Here is a 27,185-nt window from a genome sequence, read left to right on the forward strand (position 1 = left end):
AAGATCCCACCTCACCAAAACTTATTGCTTTCCTTTCAACCTGAAATTACTTTTGCAGTCTAATGTGATGGTACTTTGCTGCATAACCTAATTGTGTCAGGTTGAAATATTTGGCCACAAATCAGCTTCCCAGAGAAGATCAGTTTATAATGAACTGTCATGAATTTATTTAAAAGAAGCTTTTGCTTAAAATAACAGGAAAAACATATTCTGACTCACTGTTTTTTGATTATCACTTGGATCTCTTTCCATGTCCTCTTTAGCTGCCACTTCATTGGTATATTCAGTTTCTGAGGGGGAAACACTTATTCTTGGCACAATCCAGCAAGTTTCTTCTATGCCATCTGACCTATTGTGTTTTAAAATGACATTCTTTGCAAAGCAGAAAGCTGCTTATACTCAAAATGTCAATCCTCAGGAGTGATTCTAAGCATAATGTCATTAGTTTAAACTTGGTTCTATCTACCTAGATACACACTCCAGTTCAAGCAGAAAGCAAAATCAAGCTATGTAGCAGCTCTGGGACAATTTAGAATCTCTGATAGTATGAGGAAAGTCCTGATAAGTAGAACAGCTTTGGCACTTTTCAATTAAATGCTTGATAAATGAATTTCTCTGGGATTGTGCTCATTTCTTTAATTGCACTCACAAAACTGGAAAGTGAGTTGGTTTTATGATGTGGAAGAATTAAAAGCATATTGCAAATGGCCTCCAGAAGAAAACACTTTCAATCATTTGCTTCAACTATACCAAGATTGCCAGTTCCTGATGGCACTCTGGGGGACATCACTGTGCTGGTAAGCACACCAGGGGCCTGTATGCATTGCATCTTCCTGAGCTAAGCAGAGAAGATAAATAGCAGGAGCTCTTGAGGAATTATATCATTGTTGGTTTTGGATTCTTGGTCCAGCTCCTAGTCATTCTCTTCATTCTGAGACAATCTATCAGGCAAATTTGGGTCAATGACCCTTCTTTTTCAGATAACTTCAGCTGAATATTCAAGCACAGAGGACATTGGAGAGGGATAACAAGGACACACCTATCAATAGACTTTATATACTTTGAATAAAGTGGGCACCTGACTCATGATAGTGATGCGCTAATCCATCCAGATGTCCTCAGTAGTGATTCTTACCACCGCTTGCAGGCTCTCACTTGATAAAGTCTTATTTTGCCTCCCATGATGCTATTATCCAGCTTTAGGAAACTGTGTCTCTTCATTCTTTTCCAAGGTTTCCTTTCTTTTGCTGTTGGCTATTACTTTAACTTGTAGCTGCTCATGATTACATTGGATGGACTCTATACAAAGAAATGTCCATGTTCTAGTTGCACATGTGTTTTTTCCTTTACTAAAATGTCCAATTAAAGGTATTTTGTGTCATATGAACTCTCTCCATATTGCTATTTGTTTTACAGGAAGAAGCAGAGAAGAGATGTGCACACTGCTCTTCTCCAAAAGGGAAGACTGAGGAACTTGAGGGAGGGACTGATTTTTAGTCATTGTAAAATATACTATACAGAACCTTTAGAAATGGCAAGGACTCAGATCTAAGAGCAGAACCTTTGATATAAGAATTATTCTGGAAAGGTACTTTTAATCCCTAACCAGCCAAATATTCCATATTTATTTCTATTGCAAACACTTACAGGGCATGTTCATTGTCACAGGAAAAGGTGGAAAGGGGCAATGGAAGAGGTTCATTTAGGATTCTTTTACCTTTTCTTTAAGATTTTCCAACATTTTCTCCACCTGTAGCTTGTCATCTTTGATTTTTTCAAGTTCAGCTTCTTTCCTTTTGTATTCCTCTTGGACTTTGAGGAGATGCTACAACAAAGATCAAAGACAATCAAGTCTCTAATTAAAAAGCCACACTTCACTTAAAATTCCTGGATGAGCTTAGATATTAGATGGGGTTGGCCTCACATTCTTCCAGCAAACAGAACCTTTTTCCATTCAAACATTTGGAAAATGAAGACATATTTTTACTGTAAGTTATTTTATCTGGCTTATATGAATTTTCGTTGAACTTGGCCCTGAGAAACTAATTGATCTAGTCACTTAACTTCTTTTCCATTCTGGCCAGGGGTAAGGGTATGATATAGTTAATATTGTCTGGGAAATAGCTTGATTGCTGCATAGAAATCATACTTGCAAATAGCCATTTGCCTAAACAATTTCATTTTTTATGAAGAAAGCAGTAAAGAATCAAAATTTCACATATGCTCATTTCTATATTTCTAGGTAAAGAGCTGGATTTATCATTATTAATAATTACAACAAATACTATTTATTGAGGTCCTAATATATGCTAAGCATTGGGCTAAGGGTTTCATTTGCATTAACTACTTTAAGTCTCACAATAACCCTATGACACTATTATCTTTGAGGCTTAGAGAAGTTAACAGTCTTCCCTAAGGCCATTCAGATAGGAAGTGGCAGAACTAGATTTAAAACAGGCCACATCAGCCCCAGAGTCCATGTTCTTAACCACCATACTATACTATACATCTTTTGAGACAAGTTGGGAGAAATTTGATAATTGATTAGAAGGCTATTTTCTGTATAAAAAGTAATCAAAGTGAGTGAAATTAATTTTTTTAGGAGATAGAGCCCTAAAATCACACTGAAGTATTTGAAAGGATGAAATGAAAAAGTTTATCACTTTCATTTTGCATTTAAGTGGCGAAACTGTTCTTATGTTCAATGGTTTCAAAATCAATATTAGAAGGAATAAGCAACAGCAAAATGTTTCCAAAGTCTTACTTTTCAAAGGCTTGCAAAAGACCACTGGGAGGACTAAAAATGCGGGGTACAATGTACACTGTCCAAGTTCTTTGAAGTCGAACACAGCAAACACATTTTTTTTGTTAGAAAGATCTCTGATATAATTTATGTGTTCCAATTAAACTCCACGATGACATTAAAAGGAAGGTAAGCATTACTTCACAGATTTTGTTAATAGGAAAAGTGAAATATTAATGTGATATTACTTGTCATACAAGAAGATAATAATACAGGGCTGCTAGTGCCAGAAGAGACTCCCAGTTCATCAGTTGTAATTTCCAACTGGCAATTAGCTTTGCACTAGGTAATTCTGAGGCACGGAGTTTAAAAAATTATTGCACAATTTAAGTTGTAAGGAAAATGGTTAGTGGTCTGGCACAACAGAAGGAAAGAGTACCCTTACTCAGAAGTGCTACTTCTTTACAACAGTAAATGCAGATGTTGATATATTTTAAACTGTAGGCTCACTCTGATCATAGTTACACCAAACTTCTGTTGAGCACTTGCTATATAATGTTGAATGTGAATGCAATTGGAGTTGGATGCAATTATTTATTTTTATACTTGGGATTATGTGCAGGCAAGCCCATTCACATAAAAGACTGAAAACAAAATAAAACCACATAGAATGAATTATTATTATGTACCCATGGCACTGATACTTACAAACCCATAATGGCTCCACTTTCAACCAAATCAAGTATAGGATTCTTGCCATTTCTTCTAAAAGTATGTATTATATATCATTCCATCAACTAGATACAAATTCATTGGCCCTTTTTCATATCTAAATAATTAAGGTTCTTCATAATGATCCTGAGGTCCTCCTATCTAGATACTGAAGTATTTCTGAAGCATCAAGAACAGATCAGATTCTGTTCAGTGTAGTTTTTTTATGTTTTAACTTTTTTAGTGATTTTTTTTTAAATTTTAATATTTATTTTTTAGTTTTCGGCGGACACAACATCTTTGTTTGTATGTGGTGCTGAGGATCGAACCCAGGCCACATGCATGCCAGGCGAGCGCACTACCGCCTGAGCCACATCCCCAGCCCCCTTTTTAGTGATTTTTTAAAAAAATAAATGACAGCAGAATGCATTACAATTCTTATTACACATATAGAGCACAACTTTTCAAATCTCTGGTTGTACATAAAGTATATTCACACCAATTTGTGTCTTCATACATGTAATTTGGATAATAATGATCATCACATTCCACCATCCTTGCTAACCCCCTACCCCTCCCTTCCCTCCCACCCCTCTGCACTATCTAGAGTTCATCTATTTCTCTCATGTTCCCCCTCCCTAATGTAGTTTTAATGTTAAGCATTTCTCACTGAATTCTCTTGTTTTAAAACTGGTGATCCATTGCTAGCTCTGTATTAACCAGAATATCTCATTAACACAAAGCACATGTACTTCCTTCCTCAGCCATGCCAGAAACTACAACATCAACATTTTTTAGGAGTTGCAGGAAACCCTTTTACAAATGAGGAATTAATGCTATTGTTCCCAAAAGCACAGAAAACAAATATGCCTGTACCTGTTGCATTCCTTGTAGGGCTTGTTGCAGGAGTTTCAGTTGTTGCTCCTTGTTTGGATCATCTTCTCTATGGGCTTTGCCTTGTTCTTGCTTGAGCAGTTCTACCTCATTCCGATAGGCATCAAGCTGCCAACGGAGGCTGTCATTTTCTTCCTTCAGGGCCTCTGCCTGTGATACTAAGGCTAAATGATTAATGGAAAATGTTAAAACATATCCAGATTACTTTCTGTGTTTAGTTGAAAACATGAAAGGTTGATATTTTAAATGAATATGTATAAGTTATCTCATAGAAGAAAAAGGTGCCAAAAATGTATATTGGAGAAAAGATAGTTTTTTAACAAATGGTGCTGAGAAAACTGTAAATCCATATGTAGAAGAATGAAATTTAACTCTTATCTCTCACCCTACACAAAAGTCAACTCAATGTGGATCAAAGACCTGGAAATTAGACCAGAGACCCTGCAACTGCTAGAAGAAAATGCAGGCAGGCCTAATACTCAAACATGTTGAGTCAAGGACTGACTTCCTTAACAAGACTCCTAAAGTACAAGAAGTAAAATTAAAAATCAATAAATGGAATGGAATCAAATTGAAAAGTTTCTCCACAGCAAAGAGAACAATCAAGAGTGTGAAGAGAGAGCCTAAAGAATGGGAGACAACCTTTGCCATTTGCTTCCCAGGTTGGGCATTAATATACAGGATATCCAAAGAACACAAAAAACTTAACACTCAAAAAACCAAATAACCCAATCAATAAATGGGCAAAGAGACTGAAAGTAACACTTCACAGAAGAAATACGAATGGTCAACAAATAAATGAAAAAATGTTCAACATCCCAAGCAATTGGAGAAATGGAAATGAAAACTACACTGAGATTTCATTTTACTCCAGTTAGAATCACAATTATCAAGAATACAAGTACATCTATAAGAAATTAATTTAAAATACTATGGGTAAATGGTAAATGAAAGAAAGATCTATAGAGGGAAGGGAACAGGGGGTGAGGAGAAGGAAGGGGAAAGAGAGGTATTCAAATCTGAATTAGAAGAAGATATATTCCATGCTTGTATAATTATGTTAAAATGGGATCCACTGAAATGTATAACTAAAAAGAATGAATAAAAAATAATACAAGCAACAATAATGTTGGTGAGGATGTGGAAGAAAGGACACATTCATACATTGTTGGGTGAAACTGCAAATTGGTCCAACCACTCTGGAAAGCAGGATGGAGATTCCTCAAAAAACTAGGAATGGAACAACCATTTGACCCAGCTATCCTGCTTCTCACTATATAGCCAAAGGATTTAAAGTCAACATATGACAGTGACACAGCCACATCAATTTTTATTGCAGAATATTAACATTACCCAAGCTATGGAGTCAACCTAGGTGACCCTCAACAGAATGGATGAAGAAAATGTGGTATATATACACAATGGAGTATTACTCAGCCATAAAGAAGAATGACTTTATGACATTTGCTGGTAGATGGATGGAACTAGAGACTATCATGAAATGAAATAAGCAACTCCTAAAAAATCGAAAGCCAAATATTTTCTCTGATATGCGGAAGCTAACCCAAAATAAGGAGGAATAGATAAAAAAAGAATAGAAAAAATATCAGTGGAGTAGACAAAGGATAGTGAAAGGAAGGGAGGAGGCATGAGATAGGAAAGACAGTGGAATGAATCTGACCTAACTCTCCTATATACATATATGAATATACCACAGTGAATCTCACCATTACGTACATCCACAAGACACTACTTTACAGAAAACATATAAGTAAATAGTAGAAAGATCATTAGAGTAGAAGGAAGGGAACAGTAAGGAGGAGGAATGGAGGGGAAGGTGAAGTACTGGGGACTGAATTAGAACAGATTATATTCCATGCTTTTATTATAGTGTGAACATGAATTTTATTATCATGTATAACTAAAAAGAACCAATAAAAATAAATTAATATGTATAAAAAGCACATTAGTACAACAACTTTGGAAAGCAGTGTGGAGATTCCTCAAAAGACTAGGAATGGAACCACTATATGGCTAAGCTATCCCACTCCTTGGTATTTAACCTAAAGAACTAAAATCAGTGATACAGGCATGTCAGTGTTTATAGCAACACAATTCACAAGAGCCAAATTAGGGAACCAGCCCAGGTACTCATCAACAGGTGAGTGGATAAAAAAATGTGCTATATGTATACCATGAAATTTTATTTAGTCATAAAGAGGAATGAAGTTTGGCATTTGTAAGAAAATGGATGGAAATGGATATTATCATGCTGAATGAGATAAGCCAGATTCAGAACATCAAGGATCAAATGTTGCTTCTCATATGTGGAAGTTAGATCAAAATAAGGTGAAAAGGAGGGGTGGGAATCTTGTGAAAATAGGAGGGAGATCAGTGGAGTAGGGGAAGGAGACAGAGGGAGAAGAAGGACAGATGGGAAAAAGGAGGGATGATAGAATAAAATTGACCAAATTATGCTACATACATATACAAATATACCACAGTGAATTTAACTTTTTTTAAAAATATTTTTTTTAGTTGTTGATGGACTTTTAGTTTATTTATTTGTATGTGGTGCTGAGAATCGAACCCAGTGCCTCATGCATGCTAGGCAAGTGTTCTACCACTGAGCCACAACCACAGCCCCACAGTGAATTTAACTTTCATGCATATCTATAAGAACCATTAAAAAAACTCTAAATGAGTAAAAAGAAGACCAGTAGAATAGAGAAAGAAGAGCAGGAGGGGGAGGAGGAAAGGGAGTGAAAGAAGAAATATGGACTACAGTGAGCAAATTATATTACATGCATATATGATTATGTCAAAGTGAAGCCCACCATTATATATAACTATAATGTACTGATAAAAACACTTATTTAAAAAGCCTCTTGAAGAGGAGGAGTTTAGGTCTAAATTGGCCACGACTATAGAGATGGACACAAAATCCATGCAGACCCATTTTGATAAGTGAGCCAGAATTCTAACACACAAGAGTCCTCATCATACTTCATATTCTCCACCCCCAAATATAACTAAAATATATTCCCAAATAAGATACTTTTATTATATTACTTGGTACTTTTATTTGAAATGCAAATAAAAGGTACTTTTATTTGAAATGCAGCAAGTTATAAGAGCCTAGTAATAAGAAAGTATAGGACTAATTGCCTCAAACTGACAACTGCCTACACAATAATTTTGCTGAAAGATGTTTTTAAAGAATGCAGCATTGACTAGTTTTACAGAAGAAAAGTAAATGTATAAACTAAGACATTAAGATTTCCAGTTTCTGGTCTACCATGTGAGAAGCTTAAAAGTTTCCACTCTGTCTTAACAGGAAATAAACAGCTGAATGAACTGAAAAATCAATAGCTCTTCTTATATCCTTCAGGGGAGTGAGGTCAAAGGGCAAACTGCTGCTCCCCAAATTGGAGTTACAGACAGGCGGACCTAGTGAATCATGACTTATAGAACCAGCAACTCATGAGCAGAAACCTCCATGGGAATCATTGTCAACTTAGCAAAACAAACTGTAATTGACAAATTGTTGGCGGCTCAGTGTGGATAGTCTGTGAGTTAAAAACTCTTGAGGGGTTGGGAGATACTTTTTTTGAAAGCTTTACCTTCAGGAACACTACCAGTTTTCACAGTGAGTGTCAGAGGAAAAAAAAAATCTCCTTTTGCTTCTGGCAAGGGAAAGGACAAGAACCATTTTGAATTTTGAAATGCCAGAACATTCTGTTCTTATTTACATAACTTGCTCTTACACAAAACTATTTTTACCAGAGCCTAACCTGCTAGGGTTTTAAAAGAGCCTAACAAACCTGGTGGAAGGGAAATACTCAACTCCAGTTCCTTCCAGCCAATCTGCCCACCAACAGATCAGGGAAATAAATCTGATGAAGTTCATAGTCTGGGGATACAGACTCACCAATAAATGGAGACTTGATCATAGAACTGGAGAATATTTCTCCTCCTCCCACACAAATGAAGGCCTATATGCTGGAGTTCCTTACACTCAGAATATCATGTCTGGATTTAACAAAAGATTAAAAGACATACTAAATGGAAAAAATATATTTGAGGATACAGAGAAATATCAGTACAGACTCACTCAGATATAGAAAAGGAGCTGGTGTTATCAGTCTGGCAATTTAATAATAATAAAAAAAAACCCATGGTTAAAGGATCAGTAGAGGAAAGGGGCCAGGATATGGAAGATGGAGGGGGTAGGAAATACTGGGGAGTGATATTGGCCAAATTATATTGTTACACTGTATGCATGTATAAATATGCAATAACAAATCCCACCATTATGTACAACTGTAATGCACCAACAAAGAAAAACGTAAAAAGAGGAAAAAACCCTATGGTGAATATGCAAAGGGCTTTATTGGAAAAAGTAGATAGCATGCAAGAAAACATGAATAGTACAAGCAGAGAGTTGGAAATTCTAAGAAAGAATATAAAAAAATACTAGAGATCCAAAACTGTAATAGGAATGAAGAATGCCTTTGTTAGGTCAATAGTAGATTGAATATGGCTGAGGAAAGAATCTCTGAGCTTCAGGATATGATAATTAAAAACTTCTCCAAGACTAAAAACCTGTCTTTGTCCATTTGGGTTCTAGAAAAATATCATAAACTGGGTGGCTTATAAAACAACAAATTTACTTCTTATAGTTCTGTAAGCTGGAAAGTACAAGAACAAAGTACTAGTAGTTTTCAGTGTCTGCTGAATGTCCAATTCCTGATTCATAGATGGTGCCATCTAGCAGTATCCTTGCATCATAAAGGGGCAAGGGCAGCTCTCTGGAGTCTCTTCTATAAAGGGGACTAATCCTATTCATGAATGCACCACACTTCCCCCAATATTGTCACAATGGTGATTAGGTGTCCGCATGTGAATTTTGGGGGAACATAAATATGCATACCATAACAAAATCAGAGAGAAAAAAAGACTAAAGGAAAAATAACAGAATATCCAGGAACTAGGGGACACCCACAGCAGCAGTAATCATGTATAATGGGAAAACCAGGAGAAGAAAGAAAGAAGCAATTCTTAAAGCAATAATGGCTGGGAATTTTCTTAAATTAATGTCACATGCCAAACTACATATTGAGGAAGCTCAGTCAGCACCAAGTAGGATGAATGTCCCCCCAAACTACACCTATGCATATCACACTTAGATTTTAGAAAATCAAAATAAAGAAAAAAAATCTCGAAAGAAGTCAGAGGAAAATAGCACCTTACCTATAGAAAAGTAAATATAAATATTATATCTGGCTTTTCAGCAAACAAGTGGAGTGAAGTATTTAAAGATTAAGAGAATAAACTCTAGCAAATTAGAATTCTGTACCTTATAAAATTGTTCTTCAAGAGTGAAATAAAAAGAAATGTTTTCTCAGAAAAATAAAAACTAAAAGCAATTTGTTGCTATTAATCTGCCTTGCAAGAAATGCTAAAAGAAGTTTTCCAGAAAAGAGAAAAATGATATGTCATAAATTTAGATCTGCATAAAGAAAGGAAGAACATATAAATGAGTAAGTGAAGGTAAAATAAAACCTTTTATTTTTCTTATTCAAGTGATTCAGCATATAACTGTTCAGATGAACAGTAGCAAAAAAATGTGTTCAACTATGTACACTTATGTATATGTGAAATGAATGAAAGTAATAATACAAAGGATGGAAGAAAAGTATTAGGAATATTTTGTAATTGTAAGGAACTTGTACTACCCATGAAATGGTGTAGAGTTATTTGAAAGTGGATTTGGATTACTTGTAAATGTACAGTGCAAAATTTTAGGGAAACTACTAAAAATTACATAAAAAGAAGTAAAATTGATATGCTAAGAAAAAGAGAAAATAGAATAATATAGCATCCTTCAATTAAAACCAGAAAAGGCAGAAAAAATGTGGGAAACAAAATAGTAACAAAGAACAAGGGTGACCGAAAGAAAACAGCTGCAAACATGGTAGATGTTTATCCAACTATACCAGTAATCACTTTAAATGTCATTGCTCTAAACACACCAATAAAAGATAGATTGTCAGAGTGGATCAAAAAATAATAACCAAGTATATGACTCATAAGAAAACCACTTCGAATATAAGGAAATATGTAGATTCAAAGTAAAGAGATAGAGAAAGGTATATCATTCGAACACTTTTAATTAAAAGAGAACTGAAATATCTATATTAATTTCAGACAGAGAAGACTTCAGAACAAGGAAATTAATGAATAGAGGCATTACATAATGCTAAAGGGGTCAATACTCCAAGAAGATGTAACAATTCTTAATGTGTAAGAGGCTAACAAACAGAACATCGAATATGTGAGGCAACCACTGATAGAACTTCAAGGAGAAATAGATTAACCTCTTAACACCCCTCTGTCAAAAATGGACAGTTCCAGGAAGCAGAAAATCAGTAAGAACATTGTTGAACTCAACAATCCCATCAATCAACTAGATATAATTGACATCTATAGATTACTTCATCCAACAGCAGCAAATTACATATTTTCTAGCCCACATGGAAGTTTTTCTGAGACACTACATAATAAGCCACAAAATATACCTTAAAAATGGAAATAATGCAATATATGTACTTAGACCATAGTGGAATTAAGCTAGCCATCAATAACAGAAAGATAGCTGGAAAATCCCCAACTATTTAGAGATTAAACACCCTACTTATAACAAATGGGTCAAAGAGAAATACGAAGGGATAGCTCAGTGGTAGAGCCCTTGTCCCTCATGTGTGGAACACTAGGTTTGCTCCTCAGCACCACATAAAAATTAATAAAGGTATTGTGTCCATCTACAACTAAAAAATACTAAAAAAATAGAAATACCAAGAGAAATGAAAAAAAATATTTGGAACTAAATGAAAATGAAAATACAACTTATCCAAATCCGTAGAATGCAGCAAAAATGGTGCTTAGAGGGAAATTTGTAGCACTAAATGCATATATTAGAAATGAAGAAAGATCAAAATCAATTATGTGAACTTCTACCTTAGAAAACTAGATAAAAAAGAACAAATTAATCAAATCAAATATACTTCAGTAAGCAGACAGTTTGGCAGGTTATTACAAAATCATATACATATGATTTTATATTTTTATCTTATAAAATCCAGCAATGTTTTTAACCAAATCCAGCATTTATCCAAATTAACTGAAAGAAAATGTCTGCACAAAAGCCTTAAAATGTATATTTACAGAACCTTTATTAATTGTCAAAATTGGATGCAACAAAGTTGCCCTCAGCAGATGAATAGATAAATCATGGTATATCCAATGTGATATTAGTCAGTACTAAAAAGAAATGAATCATCAAACCATGAAAATATATGAAGGAAACTTAAATATATAGTATTATTAAATGAATGCTGTCAATCTGCAAAGGCTACATATGATATGATGCCAACCATATGGTGATCTGGAAAAGACAACACTGGGGAGATAGTGAAAAGACAGTGGTTGTTAATGGTTAACATTAAGGGAAGGACGAATAGGCATAGCACAGAGGATTTTTAGAGCCGTGAAACTATTCTGTATGATATAAGCATGTAGGATACATCCCATTATATATTTGACAAAACCCAGAGAAGGTACATCATTAAGAGTGAACCCTAATGTAAACTATGGATTTTGTATGCTTAATGATGTGTCAATGAACTTATTGAAACAAATGCACCATTCTGGTGGGAGAGGCTGATAGTGGAGGAAGACTTCCTTTTTTAGGGACAAGGATAACACTCTACTTTCTACTCAATTTTTCTCTGAATCAAAAACTGCTCTAAAAATAAAGTTTGTTAATAAAGAAATTAAGACACATGGGGGAAACCTAGGTTAAATTTAATTATTTATGTGTTTGGGTACATTCTCTAAGGTCCAAAATTATAAACCTATTTCAAAATATTTTATTAGGAATTTTCATTAATTCAACAAACATTTATTGAGTGCCTTCTATATTCCAGGCTTATGACTATTTAAAACTTGTGATCCACTAATCTCTATTGTTTACACACTATATTAATGGAAATATTTGTAGTTTCTTTCTTCTCCATTTTTTTTATAGAAATGTGGGGAACTGAACCCAGGGCCTTGTTGCATGCTAGGCAAATACTCTTCTACTGAGCTATACCCTCAGCCCACTTTTTTGATTAATATCAGGAAAAAAATCCCAGAAAAAGAGACATTATCAAGATAGATCAAAATTTAAAACTGTATATTAAATTTATAAAGGAGTTATAAGGCAATTTGACAAAGATGTGGATTTTCTCAGCTACCTATGCACAGGGACTCTGGGTTAAAAAAGGGAAAAAGTAATAAGGAAATCAAACCATTGAAATTTTAAGTTATAAAAGGTATAAGACGTATTTTCTTTTTTGACTTAATTTTAAAAAGTCTTTTTAGATGTATATGACAGTAGAGTGTATTTTGACATTTTATACACACACAAAGTATAACTTTTTCTAAGTAGGATCCCATTCTTGTGGTTGTACATGATGGGGAGTTACATTAGTCATGTATTCATATATGAACATAGGAAAATTATGTCCGTTTCATTCTAGTCTTTCCTATTTCCATCCCCCTTCCCTTCATTTCCCTTTGTCTAATCCAGTGAACCTCAGTTTTTCCCTCTCCACCCTCCCTTTCTGTGTGTTAGCATCCACATATCAGAGAGAACATGACAGTCTCTAGTTCTACCCATTTACCAGCAAATGTCATAATTTCATTCTGTTAGAAGTGTTTTCTAGGGCTGGGGTTGTGGCTCAGTGGTAGAGCACTTGCCTAGCATGTGTGAAGCACTGGGTTCGATCCTCAGCACCACATAAAATAAGTAAATAAATAAAATACAGGTGTTGTGTCCGTCTAGAACTTAAAAAAAATTTAATAAAAAGTGTTTTCTAGCTGGCCAATGGCTTAGGAGGCTGAGGCAAGAAGATTGTGAGTTCAAAGCCACCTTCAGCAAAAGCAAGGCCCTAAGCAACTCAATGAGACCCTGTCTCTAAATAAAATACAAAATTGGGCTGGGGATGTGGCTCAGTGGTTGAGTGCCTCTGAGTTCAATCCCTGGTACCCCCCAAAAGTGTTTTCTTTCTTTAACTTTTGTTTCTTTGTTTATGTGGCACTGAGGATCAAATCCAGTGCCTCATACATGCTAGGCAAGTGTTCCACAACTGAGCTGCAACCTCAACCCCAAGAAATGTTTTCTAAAGGGATTTCAAATAAAGATTAATTATTGTCTATATAAGGAGGGGAAAGAAGTTGTGATATACAGAGATGAAATATATAGAACAGAACTGAATTCTGAGGGGGAAAAACAAAACAAAACAAAACAAAATCCCAAACACCCTATTCCCAAGGGGAAGCTGCCTTTAGGAAGCACTGGGTTTAATTAAATGCCTTGAACCTAAGGGTTTTCCTAAAACTGTTAGGTACTTATGTAGGTCTCTGTGATCAGATTGTCTATCCACAGCAGAGAGAGGCAATGTACTTGGAAAGGTTCTGCGGAGAACTATCTTTAAGTAATCTCAGTTTCTGTATTGTTTTCTGTGGGTGGCCATGCAATTATCCTGATATGGCAATTTTAAATCTCTCATTTTAATTTAAAAAATTACAAAAGACCTTTGGTATGACGCTTTCATTTTATGTTTGGGTTTGTTAAAGATTTTAATTCTCGGTGTAATTACACAGATTTTATGTCTTTGAAGAGAAAGCCAACAATACAAAGACTTGCATTCCCAGCACTCCAAATACTATCTATTCTTGCTTTCTCCCAGCTTCTGGGATACTTTCCATCAGACAGGCAGTATTTCTATCATAATACCAAAGGAAGATGCTATGAGTTATGGTGATTGTATATACAAAACTGTGTAGAAAAAAAGGGCAACTATCTGCCAAACAAAGGCAGAAATATTTGGTTTGCTTGTTGAGACAGTACCAAGGACAGCATCTTGATCTGAAGTCTGGCTGAATAGCATAAAGGTTTCTCTGCAAATCAAGTGACTCCTACAGATAGACAATTATTTATTTCTGCTTTGGTTTGCATGTTTGTCCTCTGGCAGTCCATATGGCTTAATACAAACTAGTTACATTTTGTTTTCTTCCTTTTGTTTCTTTTGTACTCCAGGTCAGTGATTATACTCATGTTCTACATGTCACAATAGATACGTGGACAAGAAAAGGGCAGAGATTCAGAATGGGTTAGAGGCACTTTCTGTAGTTTAAATGCAAAACATTTTCTCTCTGAGAAAATGAGGAGAGATTGCTTCTGTCCTGCCTGGGGGAAAGGGCATGCAAGTGAGCAGCAATGCATACCTGTAGCCAAGTGGGAACAGATAATAATCTTCTGAGTTTGGACCTGTCACTAAGAAAAAGATTGTTATCACCTATAATGTTACTGAGGGGACCTTCCCTACAAAATGCATTTCTCACTCTCTGAAATGTGGGGTTTTGTCATTTTAATGAGGACACCAAGTCTTTCCTTTCACAGATTTAATATTAATTGGGCCCATTTCTGAAGTTGAAGTACTTTGTACATTGCCAGAACATTGAAAACTTCAATATTACCTTTTAATAACATGTTTGAGTATGTGAATCCATTGGTCCCGGTATTAAAGAGCATAGTACAGTGAAAGTATTCATATCCTGCCATCATTAGTTCTCAGCTTCTCCTTTTTGACTATTTCCTCTGTGGGAAAAAAACATTTCTCTTTATGCGGTTTGGTGCTTATTAGATCTGAAGGCTGCCAGTTCATCGTGGCAAAAGGAAAGTATGAAGGCAGCTGTGAAAACCTCCTTCTAGAGAAGCTGCTAAGAGCAAAAGCCCAGACATGTTTCTGTACAACAAAAGATCAAAAAGGATTTTTTATTATTAAAAAAAATTAATGCCTAGGTTTCTTCAGTAGTGTAAGAGAAACAACAAATAACAGAAGTAAAATCAGGGAGTCAGCTGCTTTTACAAATTTTCATTATAGTAGGTGCTAAAGATGTTTAAAAATTTTAGAAGGAAAGAATGTGCAACATTCCTCTCAAGATTCAGAAGAAAGTTTGAGCCTCAGCAATTCACAAACAGAAAAAGCCTAAAATAACAAAGAGTAGGAAGAAAGAGAAGGATATGATATGAGTGCAATCCATTGGGACAGTTGCAAACTGGCTCAAGTAAAATCTCAAATGGATTCTCTGACCTCATAATGCCTTGCTTTCTTTGCCTCAATATGTCATTATCTCCACTACAATCAAGCTTCTGCCAGCATGGATGCACCTGAGACCTTGTTGTTTCCCCTCAGATCTCTACATTGCCCCCTCAAACACAGAATCTTCTTATGTTAGTTATTCCAGTCTCCTCAATCACCAGAAGACTCTGTTCTTTTTCCTTGTTGGAATCTTTAATCTCTTGAATTGGGAAACTTCACCCAGCCCACTAATTGCTTGCATATTCACATGCTCTCACTCCTTCCTCCCTTCCTCCCCCCATCTCTTTTCCCTCCCCAGTTCTTTCTCATTTTTGTACCAGGGATTTAACCCAGGGGTGCTTAAGCACTGAGCCACATCCCCAGCCCAGTTTTTCTTTTTTCTTTTGAAACAGGGCCTCGCTAAGTTGCTGAGGCTGATCCTGCTTTAGGCTTCTGAGCTGCTGAGATTACAGGTGTGTATCACTGTGCCCAGCCATGAATTGTTTTCTGGTTAAACAGATTCAACTTCAGACTCCCCAGAACCCAGCTTTACTTCAGCCTCCTGAAAATCTTTTGCCAGGCTTACCATGCCAGTCCACAACATATGGACGCTGATTCAACACTCTCTGTTCCTTATCATAGGCCTCAGAGAACTCCCACAGGAAGTTGTAGACTAAGCAAGCTAGATCAATACAGACTTGTTTTGTTCCATGCTGATGGGTCTCAACTCACATTGACTTCTCCCTTCCATACTTTCCACAGTCATTTACTCCAGATCTGTTCTTTTCTCTTCATGATCTAATTTCTGAATTATTTTTTAAATCAATGGATAACCAATCTCTTATGTTGTTCAGTTTCCCTATCTCTTATCTCAAAGAAGAAAGGTTATTCCCTTCATAAGCAAACTCCATCTGGATTTGGATCACTTTGCATTCTTCTCATCCAGGATTTCACTTCCATAATTACCTGTAAGTAGGCTTTCATTCTCCAGCATTTTCAGCTTTGCACTCTTCATGGTCTCCTTTCCATTTATCCAACAATAACACAACTTAACTTTAAATATGTTACCAATATAGGATACATTGACATATTATAAACAGCAATGTATAATTATAATATGTCAATGTATCCTATATTTTCCAGTTTATTGGAGTATAAATTTTCAAAATAATTTCTAATAATTCTCTGTATTTCAGAAATGGCTATGATGATATCTTTTCTCTAATTTTGTCAATTTGGGTCTTTTTCATTTGGTTAGTTTGGCTAAGGGTCTATCAATCTTGCTTATCTTTTCAAGAACCAACTATATTGCATTGATCCTTTGTATTGTTTACTTATTTTCAATGTCATCTTTGATCTTAATTATTTCCTGTCTTCTCCTAATTTTGGAATTAGTGTGTTTTTGTTTTTCTAAGGCCTTGATGTATAACATTAGATTATTTATTGGGTTCTTTCTATTTTTATGTAGGCACTCAATACTATAACTTTCCTCTTAGAACTTCCTTCATGCTGTCCCGGAGATTTTGGTATGCTATATCTCTGTTTTCATTTGTTTCTAAGAATTTTTCAATTTCTCTCCTGATTTCTTCTATGACCCATTCCTTATTTGAAAGTATATTATTTAATCTCCAGGTGTTAAAATGGTTGCTATTTATCTTGTTATTGATTTCTAATTTCATTCCATTATGATATGAAATAATGCATGGAATTCTCTTCTTTTGCATTTGCTAAGACTTGTTTTGTATCCAAAAATACGGTCAATTTTACAGAAAGTTTCACATGTTTCTCAGAAGAAAGGAAATTAGATTCTTGATGGACAAACTATAGATATCTGTTAGGTTAATTTGATTAATGGAAAATTTTAGTTCTGAAGAGTGTTTACTTAGTTTGTATCTAGACAACTTATCTATTGATGAGGGAGGTATGTTGGAATCATCCAGTATTATTGTATCAGGATCTATTTAATTCTTTATATTGAGTATAGTTTTTTTTTTAACATACTTAGGTGCACTGACATTTGGGGCATAAATATTTACAATCATTATTTCTTGTTGGATAATTCCCTTAACCAGTATAAAGTGACCTTCTTTGTCTCTTCTAATTAATATTGGCCTTAATTCTAATATGAGAATAGCTATTCCTGCTTGCTTTTGGTGTCTATTTGCATGGAAAATCTTTTTCCATCCATTCTTTCATTTTCAGCCTGTGGATATCTTTGCCTGTAAGGTGAGTCTCTTATAAACAACATATGGTTGGGCCTTGTTTTTCAAAGTAATTCTCCCAATCTGTTTTTTGATTGGAGAGTTTTAAGACTATTTACATTCAGTGTTATTATAGAGAGATAATAATTTTTAGGATTCATTTTGACATAATTATAAAAGCATAAAATATAATTTGCTCTAATTCAGTTCCCAGTACTTCCTTTTTCTTTCCCCTCCTCACTCTCCCCATTCCCTTCCCTCTACTTTACTAATATTTATATTTACTTATAGTTTTTAAAAATTATTTCCTTGTGGATACACATAAAGGTGAGATGCACTGTGGTATATTCATAAATGTACACAGGAAAGTTAGGTCAGATTTATTCCACTGTTCTTCCCTTATTGCATCCCTCCTCCCTCCCTCTCAATTCCCTTCCTCTAGTCTATGATCTTTCTTCTATTTTGAAGAAATCCCCTCTTTTCTTTTCCTTCTTTTTTCCCCTTTTATTTTGTACTAGCATATGTGTATAAGAGAAAACATGAAATCTTTGACTTTCTGGGTCTGGCTTATTTCACTTAGCATGATGGCCACCAGTTTTATCCATTTAGTGGTATATGCCATATTTTATTTATTTTTTCTTTACCTATTCATCTGTTGATGGGTAACTAGGTTGGTTCCATAGCTTGGATATTGTGAATTGTGCTGCTATAAACATTGATGCAGCTGCATTCCTCTAGAAAGCTGATTTTAGATCTTTTAGATATATGTTGAGGAGTGGGATAGCTGGGTCATAATGTGGGTGGGTCCATTCCCAGTTTTTTGAAAATCTCCATACTGCTTTACAGAGTATTTGTACTAATTTGCAGTCCCGACAACAATGTATGAATATTCCTTCCCCCCTATATCCTCACCAACACTTATTATTATTTGTATTCTTGATATTTACTGTTATGACTGGAGTAAGATGAAATATCAATTTTCAGTTCTTTGATTGTTAGAGATGTTAAAAATTTTTAAATAAATTTACTGGACATTTGTATTTCTTCTTTTGAGAAGTGTATGTTCTGTTCTTTTGTCCATTTATTAAATAGGTTATTTGTATTTTGGATGTTAAGTTTTTTGAGTTCTTTATACATTCTGGATATTAATGCTCTATCTGAGGAGCAGGTGGCCAAGATATTCTCTCATCATGTAGGCTTTAGAGACATATTCTTTTTCTTAATATTTTGATTTTTTCTAATGTTTAATTTAGAATTGATACTCATTTAATTGACTTACTATTTTAGTGAGATTCATTCATTAACTGGCTTTAATATATATTTTTCATTTCTTTTTTGTGAAATATTTCATTGAGGATATTGTGTAGTGTTTGATAGTTATGAATTTTGTTGGTTTCTGCTTATCATGGAAAGTTTTTATTTCATCTTTGATTCTGAAGGATAGTTGTGCTAGATATAGCAATCTTTGTTGGTAGCTGTTATCTATCTTAGTATATATTATTCTAAGCCCTCAGGGTCTATGCTGAGAAATTAGTAGACATTATAATTGGCTTACCTCTTAATGTGACCTGCCATGTTTCTCTAGCAACTTTTAAGGTTCTCTCCTTCTTCTAAAATGACTGATATAAGTCATTTTAATTGTAATGTGTCTTGGAGGGGATTTTTTTTACCTTGTCTATTTCAGGCTCTAAATGCCTCTTGTATTTGGATTTCTACCTCATTCTTAAGGTTTGGAAAACCTTTCTAATATTATTTCATTGAAAATGCTATGCATTCTGTTAATTTATATTTCAGTGCCTTCCTCTACATCCAAGATTCTTGGATTTGGTCTCTTAATATTATTCTGAATTTCCTGGATATTCTGGTTATAATCTCTTAATGTCTTTTGTTTATTGTCGACTCTATTTTCAACATACATACTTTATTTTTGATAATCTGTTTTCTTCATTGTCTAATCTACTGGTGATGCTTTCAACTTGAATTTTTGATTTGATTTATTGTCTTTCACTTTCAGGATTTCTGCTTGGTTCTTTTTCAGATAATAGTATTTCTGATATTCTATGCTAAGGTGGGGAGGTTTCTTATTGAGTCTTCATGATTTGGATTTCACTAGGATTTGGGACCTTTAGAAGATACACATCACTCCTTGGCTTTACCTCTAAGTTTCTCTGAGTATGGTGATAGAGATCATACCAGGCCACCTCTGATACAATTCTAAGAGGACCTCTCTGATCTTTTGTGTGTTCAGGTTCCTACTAGCTTTCCAGTAGTAGGAATGAGAAGAGACATTCTCTAATTGTCTGTTACTAAGCCACCAGGTTACTCCTTGTTAGGGGGTTCAGTCTTGTGTGCTCACCTGAAGAAAAGCCCTGTGTGTCCAGTGCTGTCAACTCCATTGTGGCTTCCTGCTGTATATTTTCAAGCATACAGGGTATGCCGGTCTAAGGTTGAGGTATTGGAGTCTGGTTGGTGTAGCACTGGGTGGCTTGTGGGGGAATGTAGGGCTGCTGTCCACTCTGGAAGCACACAGGTTGAAGACTAGTGAGCTTGAGTCTTGGCCTATTGGGTGGTGGCTGGTGTCTGTGTGTTGCTCCTCTGTAAGATCCTTTGTTTGGTATACTGCTAATGTTTATGTACTGAGATTCTTTACTGGATGCTTCAGGCTATCCTCAGAAAATGCCTTCTGTGGGTGTGTGTCTGAATAAAAATTGAATTAATTGGCAACTCTGAGACTCACAGCTCTGGATCTAGAGGTACTGGGGCATAGGAACTACTCCCCTGATTGCTATTTTTTTTTTTTTTGCCAGCCAGAGTTTGTTAGATAGCCCAACAGTCAGAGTCTGCATGCTTGAAGGTTTCTACATATACTGGTTGTTTCTGTTGGTTGTGGGGTGCAGAGTGTAAAGCTCAGAACTGTCATTGACTGTTGTAAATCAGTGAGGCCCCACTCTCCTCCATAGGGACTTCTTTGTAGCTGTAGTATCTAAGCATTTGGTGGTTGCATGCAACTGTGGGGCCTGTGGGTGCAGGCTGTCTGTGGGCAGTCTTGGTATAGAAGCTTCCATACTGCCTGCTGAAGATAACTAGTGTTTACTCACCACTGCGATGGGGGTAGAGTGTCAAATGTCCTGACTTTTCCTGAGCTCCTGTGGAAATTGTGGGGAGTGCTGGGTTAGCATGCCCCAGGAATGATTTCCTTTGGGGTCAGTTCCACCACATTCCCTTTGTCCAGGGTGAGATGGGGATTCTGGTAGCCTTCATCTAGCAGCAATCCCTCTACAAATCCCTTCTAGAGGGATTACTGGGAAAAACCTGTTTCAGAGATATTCTCCTGGCTTTATTAGTTACTATTTGTTGGTGGGGAAAATCTGTGCTGATTTAATTTCTTTTAGAGAAACTGGCTAGTTGTAGACTCCACAAAATGGCTACCGTGCATGGCAGATTTCTGCCTACAATTTCAGCTGAACTGTGTGATCTCCTTCACTGTCTTTGGTGCTACTGTCTTGTTTTAACTTGGTATGATTTTCTTTCCAGCTGTTGTTAAGGAAGTAAGCTTGTGAGTTTTTTCTCTCCCTCTTTCTTTCTTATCCCTCCCCTGATACCACTCTGGTCAGGGTTCAGGGTCTAGGAATTCTTTCCTTATTTTCTGCTTCAGTATCTGTTTGCCACTGGGACTAAAATAACTGCCCAGAACAATTGTAGGGGAGGAGAAGTTTATTTGGGGGCTCATGGTTTCAGAGGTATCAGTCCATAGGCAGCAGAGTCCATTCCTTGGGGCTTGAAGTGAGCCTGAACATAATGGAGGAAGAGTATAGCAGAGGGAAGCTGCTCACATGTGGTCAGGAAGGAGAGAGAGAGAGAGAGAGAGAGAGAGAGAGAGAGAGAGAGAGAGAGAGAGAGAGAGAGGGATATCTCCACTCACCAGATACAAATATATAACCCAAAGCTACACCCCCAATTCTCACCTCCTCCAGCCACACCCCACTTGCCTTCAGTTACTACTCAATTAATCCCATCAGGTGATTAATTCACTTAATGGGTTAAGGCTCTCATAACCCAATGATTTCTTCCCTGAACCTTCTTGCATTTTCTCACATATGAGCTTTTGGGGACACCTCACATCCAAACCATAACAGTAACCAAATTCCAAGTCCCTTCAAGTCTCAAGTTGTCCAACATTGAGTTTTAGGGTATTTACTCTTTCACCCACCTCTCTGGTCAGCTATTCTTTCACTGCTTCATTTCTGGGCTGTGGTAGGGCCAAAAGTTGCTGCCTAGATCTGCTCTGCCATCTTCTAAATACTCTAACTCCTATGATAACTATTCTTCTACTTCCTCTTGCTGCAAAGTTCTATATTCACCTCTTTGATCTTCTTTCTTTCTCTTGCCGTTCATAATCATTTATTCATATTCTCAGAGCTTCAGTCAACATCTCAACGCCACATTTTTTCTATTCTTTCAACTTTCTTGAATTGTGACTTGAATACAAATCCTTCCCTTTTCCTAACCATTTTCTATCTGAGGCCTATGTCATTATATAGTACAAATCAGTCCCATCCATCAGTCCATTATGTCAGTAATACTGCTATGGATTGAATTGTGTCTCCTTCATAAAAAAGATATGTTGAAGCTCTAACAATGTGATTTTATTTGGGAACAGGGTATTTACAGAGGTAATGAAGTTACAATAAAGTCATTAGGGTGGGTTCTGATCCAATATGATTGGTGTTCTTACAGAAAAGAGAAATTTTGGTAGAGACAGAGATGCACACAGGAAGAATGCCATGTGAACACAAAGGCAGAGATTGAGGTATTACATGTCAAAGAATGCCAAATATTTCTGCAAATAATCAGAAGCTAGGGGAGAGACAGAACAGATTCTTCCTCACAGCTCTCAGAAGGAACCAGCTCTGCTGATACCTTGGTCTTGAACTTCTCACCTCCCAAACTGTGAGACAATAAATACCTGTTACTTAAATCTCCCAATTTGTGGTACTTATGGGAGATTTAGTGAATATAACATAAATCCCCCACTTTCCCAGACTTTCCCACTTCCTTCTTCTTCATCATTTATATCCTAATCTCATGCCAAAGATTTTACTACATTCCTATAAAAATGACTCCCAACATCTTTAAACTTATATTCTCCATTGCTTCCTTTAATTCTACCTTTTCCCCCAGTTCCTATTGCCATCACTCTGTCCCAAACTTCATCATTTCACATCTCAAATCCTATAAAACCTTCTGGCTAGTCTTGCTTCATGTACAATTGTCTTCTAAAATGTACAATTCACGTTACTTTCATTGTGTTAGTGCTATGCTCAAGATGTGCATACAGTCTTATATTGCCTACTTTACTAAATCTAAACTTGTCATTCATGGTCCCCCAGAATTTGGGCCCTTATTGCCCACTCAATCTTTTATCCCTCTATACACATCACACTCATTTCTGCCTTTGAACCCTGCTGTATTACTCATCCCCCATATCAGATACTTTCTTACTTTTGTTCCTTTTATCCAAACCTGTTTACTTTTAATTCTTTGATGGATTTTCACCGTCTATGAATACACTGGTCCACAGAGGTATTTCTTGCCCTTGTTGCATTGCTCATCAGTACTTTTTAGTTTAGAACCAAGTGATTATTTCTATTTTCAGTAGATTTACACATATTTGCATCTATATTTCCACTAGTTTACAGGACATATTGTTTGATGGTCAAACTCTTAGAGAATAATGGGAGGTAGAGGATTGGGGAGGAAAAATGAGATCAGATACCAAGGAAAAGAAAACTTTCACTAGAACAATGAAGGAGAATTAGTCCAAGTCAACATTTTCCAAATAAGCTTTCTGGACCATCAGCATTTAAATCATTTAGGATGCCTAATAAGATGCTGATTCCCAGACACCAATAAAAACCTACTGGATCAGACTCTGCAGCCCAGAAATCTAAAATTTCAAGGGTAATTCAAATGATTCTTACACATACCAATTCTGAGAACCATTAGTCTAATTGAAGAAAGCAGACGATAGATGCTGAAAGGGAACAGCTGCTTTACTGAGTACATGTATTTTCCATCAAAGCTAACAATAGAATAAAATAATTTCACAATATCGTGATTTGCTTTGGTGTGATTGTCCCCCTTTGCTTTGAGCACAACAGTTCTTTCTTCCATGGAAAAAGTATTTCAAGTACTGCATCACAAATATGGGCTAAGACAGTGTCTGGAAGAAGAGAAATGTTTGCAGCACTCCAAGGAAAGGTAACTGGTTTTACTTTTCTGGGAGAAGTAAAATATAATCAGGGATACACTATAGGGTCCCAGAATTCAAATTTGGTAGCATAGAGAAGACAACAATTCTGAGACATAGTTGCTTAAGCTTTTAATTGGAACCGAGTGATAGCTAAAACATGTACCTGATTTAGATAAAAATGGAGAATACTCTCACTAGCTCACATTGAGCAGGATTTCTGCAGTTGAGTACTATAGAAGTGAGATAACAGAATTAGATACGATCGAGGGGAAGAAAAATGCACAAAAGTCCTTGAATTAAAATGAATTGAAACCTTCTGGGAGAAAAGCTATTTGGTAAGCTCCATTAAGTCTATTGTAGATAGCTTTATTTGACAAAGCAGCATCCTGGCATGTGGAACAGGAAAGAAAATAGCTATAAGATGATCTGTCAGGGAGTTTCCAGTCTCTAAACGAATAAGATTCTGTGCAGTAGCCAATACAGCTTTTAACTCTAAAGAGATACAGAAGCAAAATGCAATTATATAACCCTAGTAAGTGCATTCAATCTGAATCTCCCACACACCCTCCCCTCCCCCAATAACTCCTCAAACACTGCAATTTATCAAGTGGATGTTCAAAATTATGGTTGCATTTATTTCACAGAAACACTGGATAAACACTGTATACAATATTGTAGATACTGAGGTGGAGATGATTCTATAAATTATAGATTAACCAGCTATAAAACATCCAAGTTATGTACTTAAATAATTTGAATAGCTCAATTACCATTAAAGTCTTTTGTTTACTTTGACTATAAATTGATAGTATTTATTTGCAGTAATTACTTTGCTATTCTGAAATGCAAACTAACCACTGATTACAAAGAGTTTATTTAATATACATAGTAGTTTGAATGTTCAGGGATCCAGAAGATGGCAAAAACAGAGGAAATTCAGATTTAACATCAAATGAATACCTCTTTAAAAGCATGACTTGCTGTTTTCCTTTCCTTAAGAGTTTCTATTCATGGAGTAAAAATTCTAAGACCACTAAAGTGGAAATAGTGTTTCTGACTTCAATATACAAGTACTGGAACCAGAAAACTCATATTTGAATTATAATCAACCAATCTCTTTTCACTCTGCTCCCTCACACACATCAGGGGCAGTATACCACTGTATATCCAATATTTACCAGAGTACTTGGCATTTAACAGTTATTAGATGAATGAACTCACTTAACCATCACAAATCCTGGTTATATCATTTTTATAATGTATAGATTATAATGTGGAAGCTGAGGGTCAGTGGCGGAGAAGTCCCTCTCAGGTCAAGAAGGGCAGAACAGGGGCTAGAACTGAGGTTTCTAACTAGTGCATTTTCCACTGTACCTTCTTATAATGTAACTCCTAAGATTGCCTGGAATGGTTTCCCTGAAAAGGCTGGTCTTCTGGCTGGTATTTTATATCTCCCCATGGTAATCTTCCATCCAAGATGGTTCATTATGAAATTGAAGAGCAGAGTATTATGTTATTGTTCAAAAAGTTTGCACTATGAATCCTACTGGGGACTCACACCATGGCTTCTGTCTCACAGTGAGGTCCTAACTATATTAGGTTAAAGCAAAAGCCTTTACCCAGACAACTGTGGACTTCTCTTTGCTTCCCAATATATCTCCAAGTGACCATAATGGAAGACAGTAGATATGTAGATTGTCATAAGTTACAGATATTTCTCTTTAATTTATGGACCTTCTTTTAACTTTGTGGCTTCTTTAATACAAATATTTAATTTTTATGCAGATATATTTATTAAAAATTATTTATTATTTCTTTTTTGTAGCCTTCACCTCAAATTATAAAACCAACTTCTTCTTTTCATGATTTCTTCTGGTGTATGTATTTTGTTAACATTTAAATCTATATCTGTTATTAATTTCAGTGTAAAGTCAAAGTGATGTAGTATTAACACATGAGTTCTCTCATGCTTTCTATTTCAGAACATGTTATTAACAAATTAAAACCGAAATATATAACACTGCTGCCTAAATACCTGGTGCTTCTTGGAAAAAAAAACACTTTTATTTAGGCATTTCAATGGAAGATAGGGATAAATGAAAGCCACAGAAAATCCTATAGACACGATGGTGATATTTAACTAAAGGCCCCATAAATTATTTCTATTTGATGTCCAGTCTTGTGGGTTGATGCCCATATCTTACTTTGTGTTAAAGGTTTAAAAATATTGCCCCAAAAGACGTTTGCTAAATAAGACAAAACAAACATTTTTACCTGATTCTTCAGTTTCTTTGGTTTCTGTTGTTTCTTCTATTTCATCATCAGACATTTCCATTTCTTCTTCTCGCCTGATTCCCATTAATTCATCATTGTGAATGTTGCGAATTTCCTAAGGTTAAAAAGTATGCTTTTAAGGTAGGAAAGCCTTAATAATTTTGAGAAAATGAGTAGAGTTAAAAATAATATAAAGCAGCTTTTTTGGACATATTTTTAAAATCTCAGCATTCTTTAGGCAAAGGCAAAAGAGCATATTGAGACAAAACAGTCTTATTAGAGAAAGCACACTTGGGTATACTGTGTCTTGCACTGAGCTTTCTTTGCAGACCCAGAGCTCTGACAGTCTATGATTCTTATTTCCCTCCCACATTAGAAATTGCTTTTGGACATGAAACGCTCCTCATCTCTTACTCATGCAGATTTCTGGACTTTTTCTTAAGGTTTTTGCCATTTTCACCTTCCCATGTTGGATACTTTAATTTTGCTGCTTGCCATCCTTTTCCCTCTCCTCTTACAGTTTTACTCAACAGAATTCTTAATTGAATTCTTGAAGCTTTAGAAGTTATGGTAAAAATGAGCTGTCAGGAGTAAACTCCTCCCAGACCAACCCTCTCATAGATAATAACTATAATCTTTGAACAAAACACAAAACAAAACAAAACCTGTAACTCCTCGATGTCATTGGAGAGTCAACAAAAGCAGGCATATTTTGAAGAGGAGCTGACACTTGGAGGAAGAGAACAGCATAGGATGAGTCTCAATTTTTTAAAGGGCCTTTTAGTCTGAGAGCAGACCAGAGTTAGCTACTCACAGGGTGGCTATATTTGTAATAAACAACCCAGTATTTGTGGTCTAAATAACTCAAGGAGAGAGGTCAAGGCAATGACAGGCACTAGAAAATGAGGAGGGTATTT

General features: G+C 35.7%; 1 protein-coding gene across 8 annotated transcripts in view; it reads right to left on the minus strand.

The window, feature by feature from the left end:
* The window catches only part of Enox2 (ecto-NOX disulfide-thiol exchanger 2), a 316,931-nt gene that overhangs the window by 9,323 nt on the left and 280,423 nt on the right, over nt 1-27,185 (minus strand). For all 8 annotated transcript variants that reach the window (XM_077106346.1, XM_077106348.1, XM_077106345.1 and 5 more), the window contains 3 exons: nt 26,269-26,383; nt 4,331-4,512; nt 1,718-1,825 (listed from right to left, as the gene is read on the minus strand). In XM_077106346.1, the coding sequence (XP_076962461.1) occupies nt 1,718-1,825; nt 4,331-4,512; nt 26,269-26,383 (405 nt within the window). The remainder of the gene's footprint in view (nt 1-1,717; nt 1,826-4,330; nt 4,513-26,268; nt 26,384-27,185) is intronic.

The sequence above is a fragment of the Callospermophilus lateralis genome, chromosome X (genome assembly GCF_048772815.1).
Source record: "Callospermophilus lateralis isolate mCalLat2 chromosome X, mCalLat2.hap1, whole genome shotgun sequence".
In the NCBI taxonomy this organism is placed as follows: Eukaryota; Metazoa; Chordata; class Mammalia; order Rodentia; family Sciuridae; genus Callospermophilus; species Callospermophilus lateralis.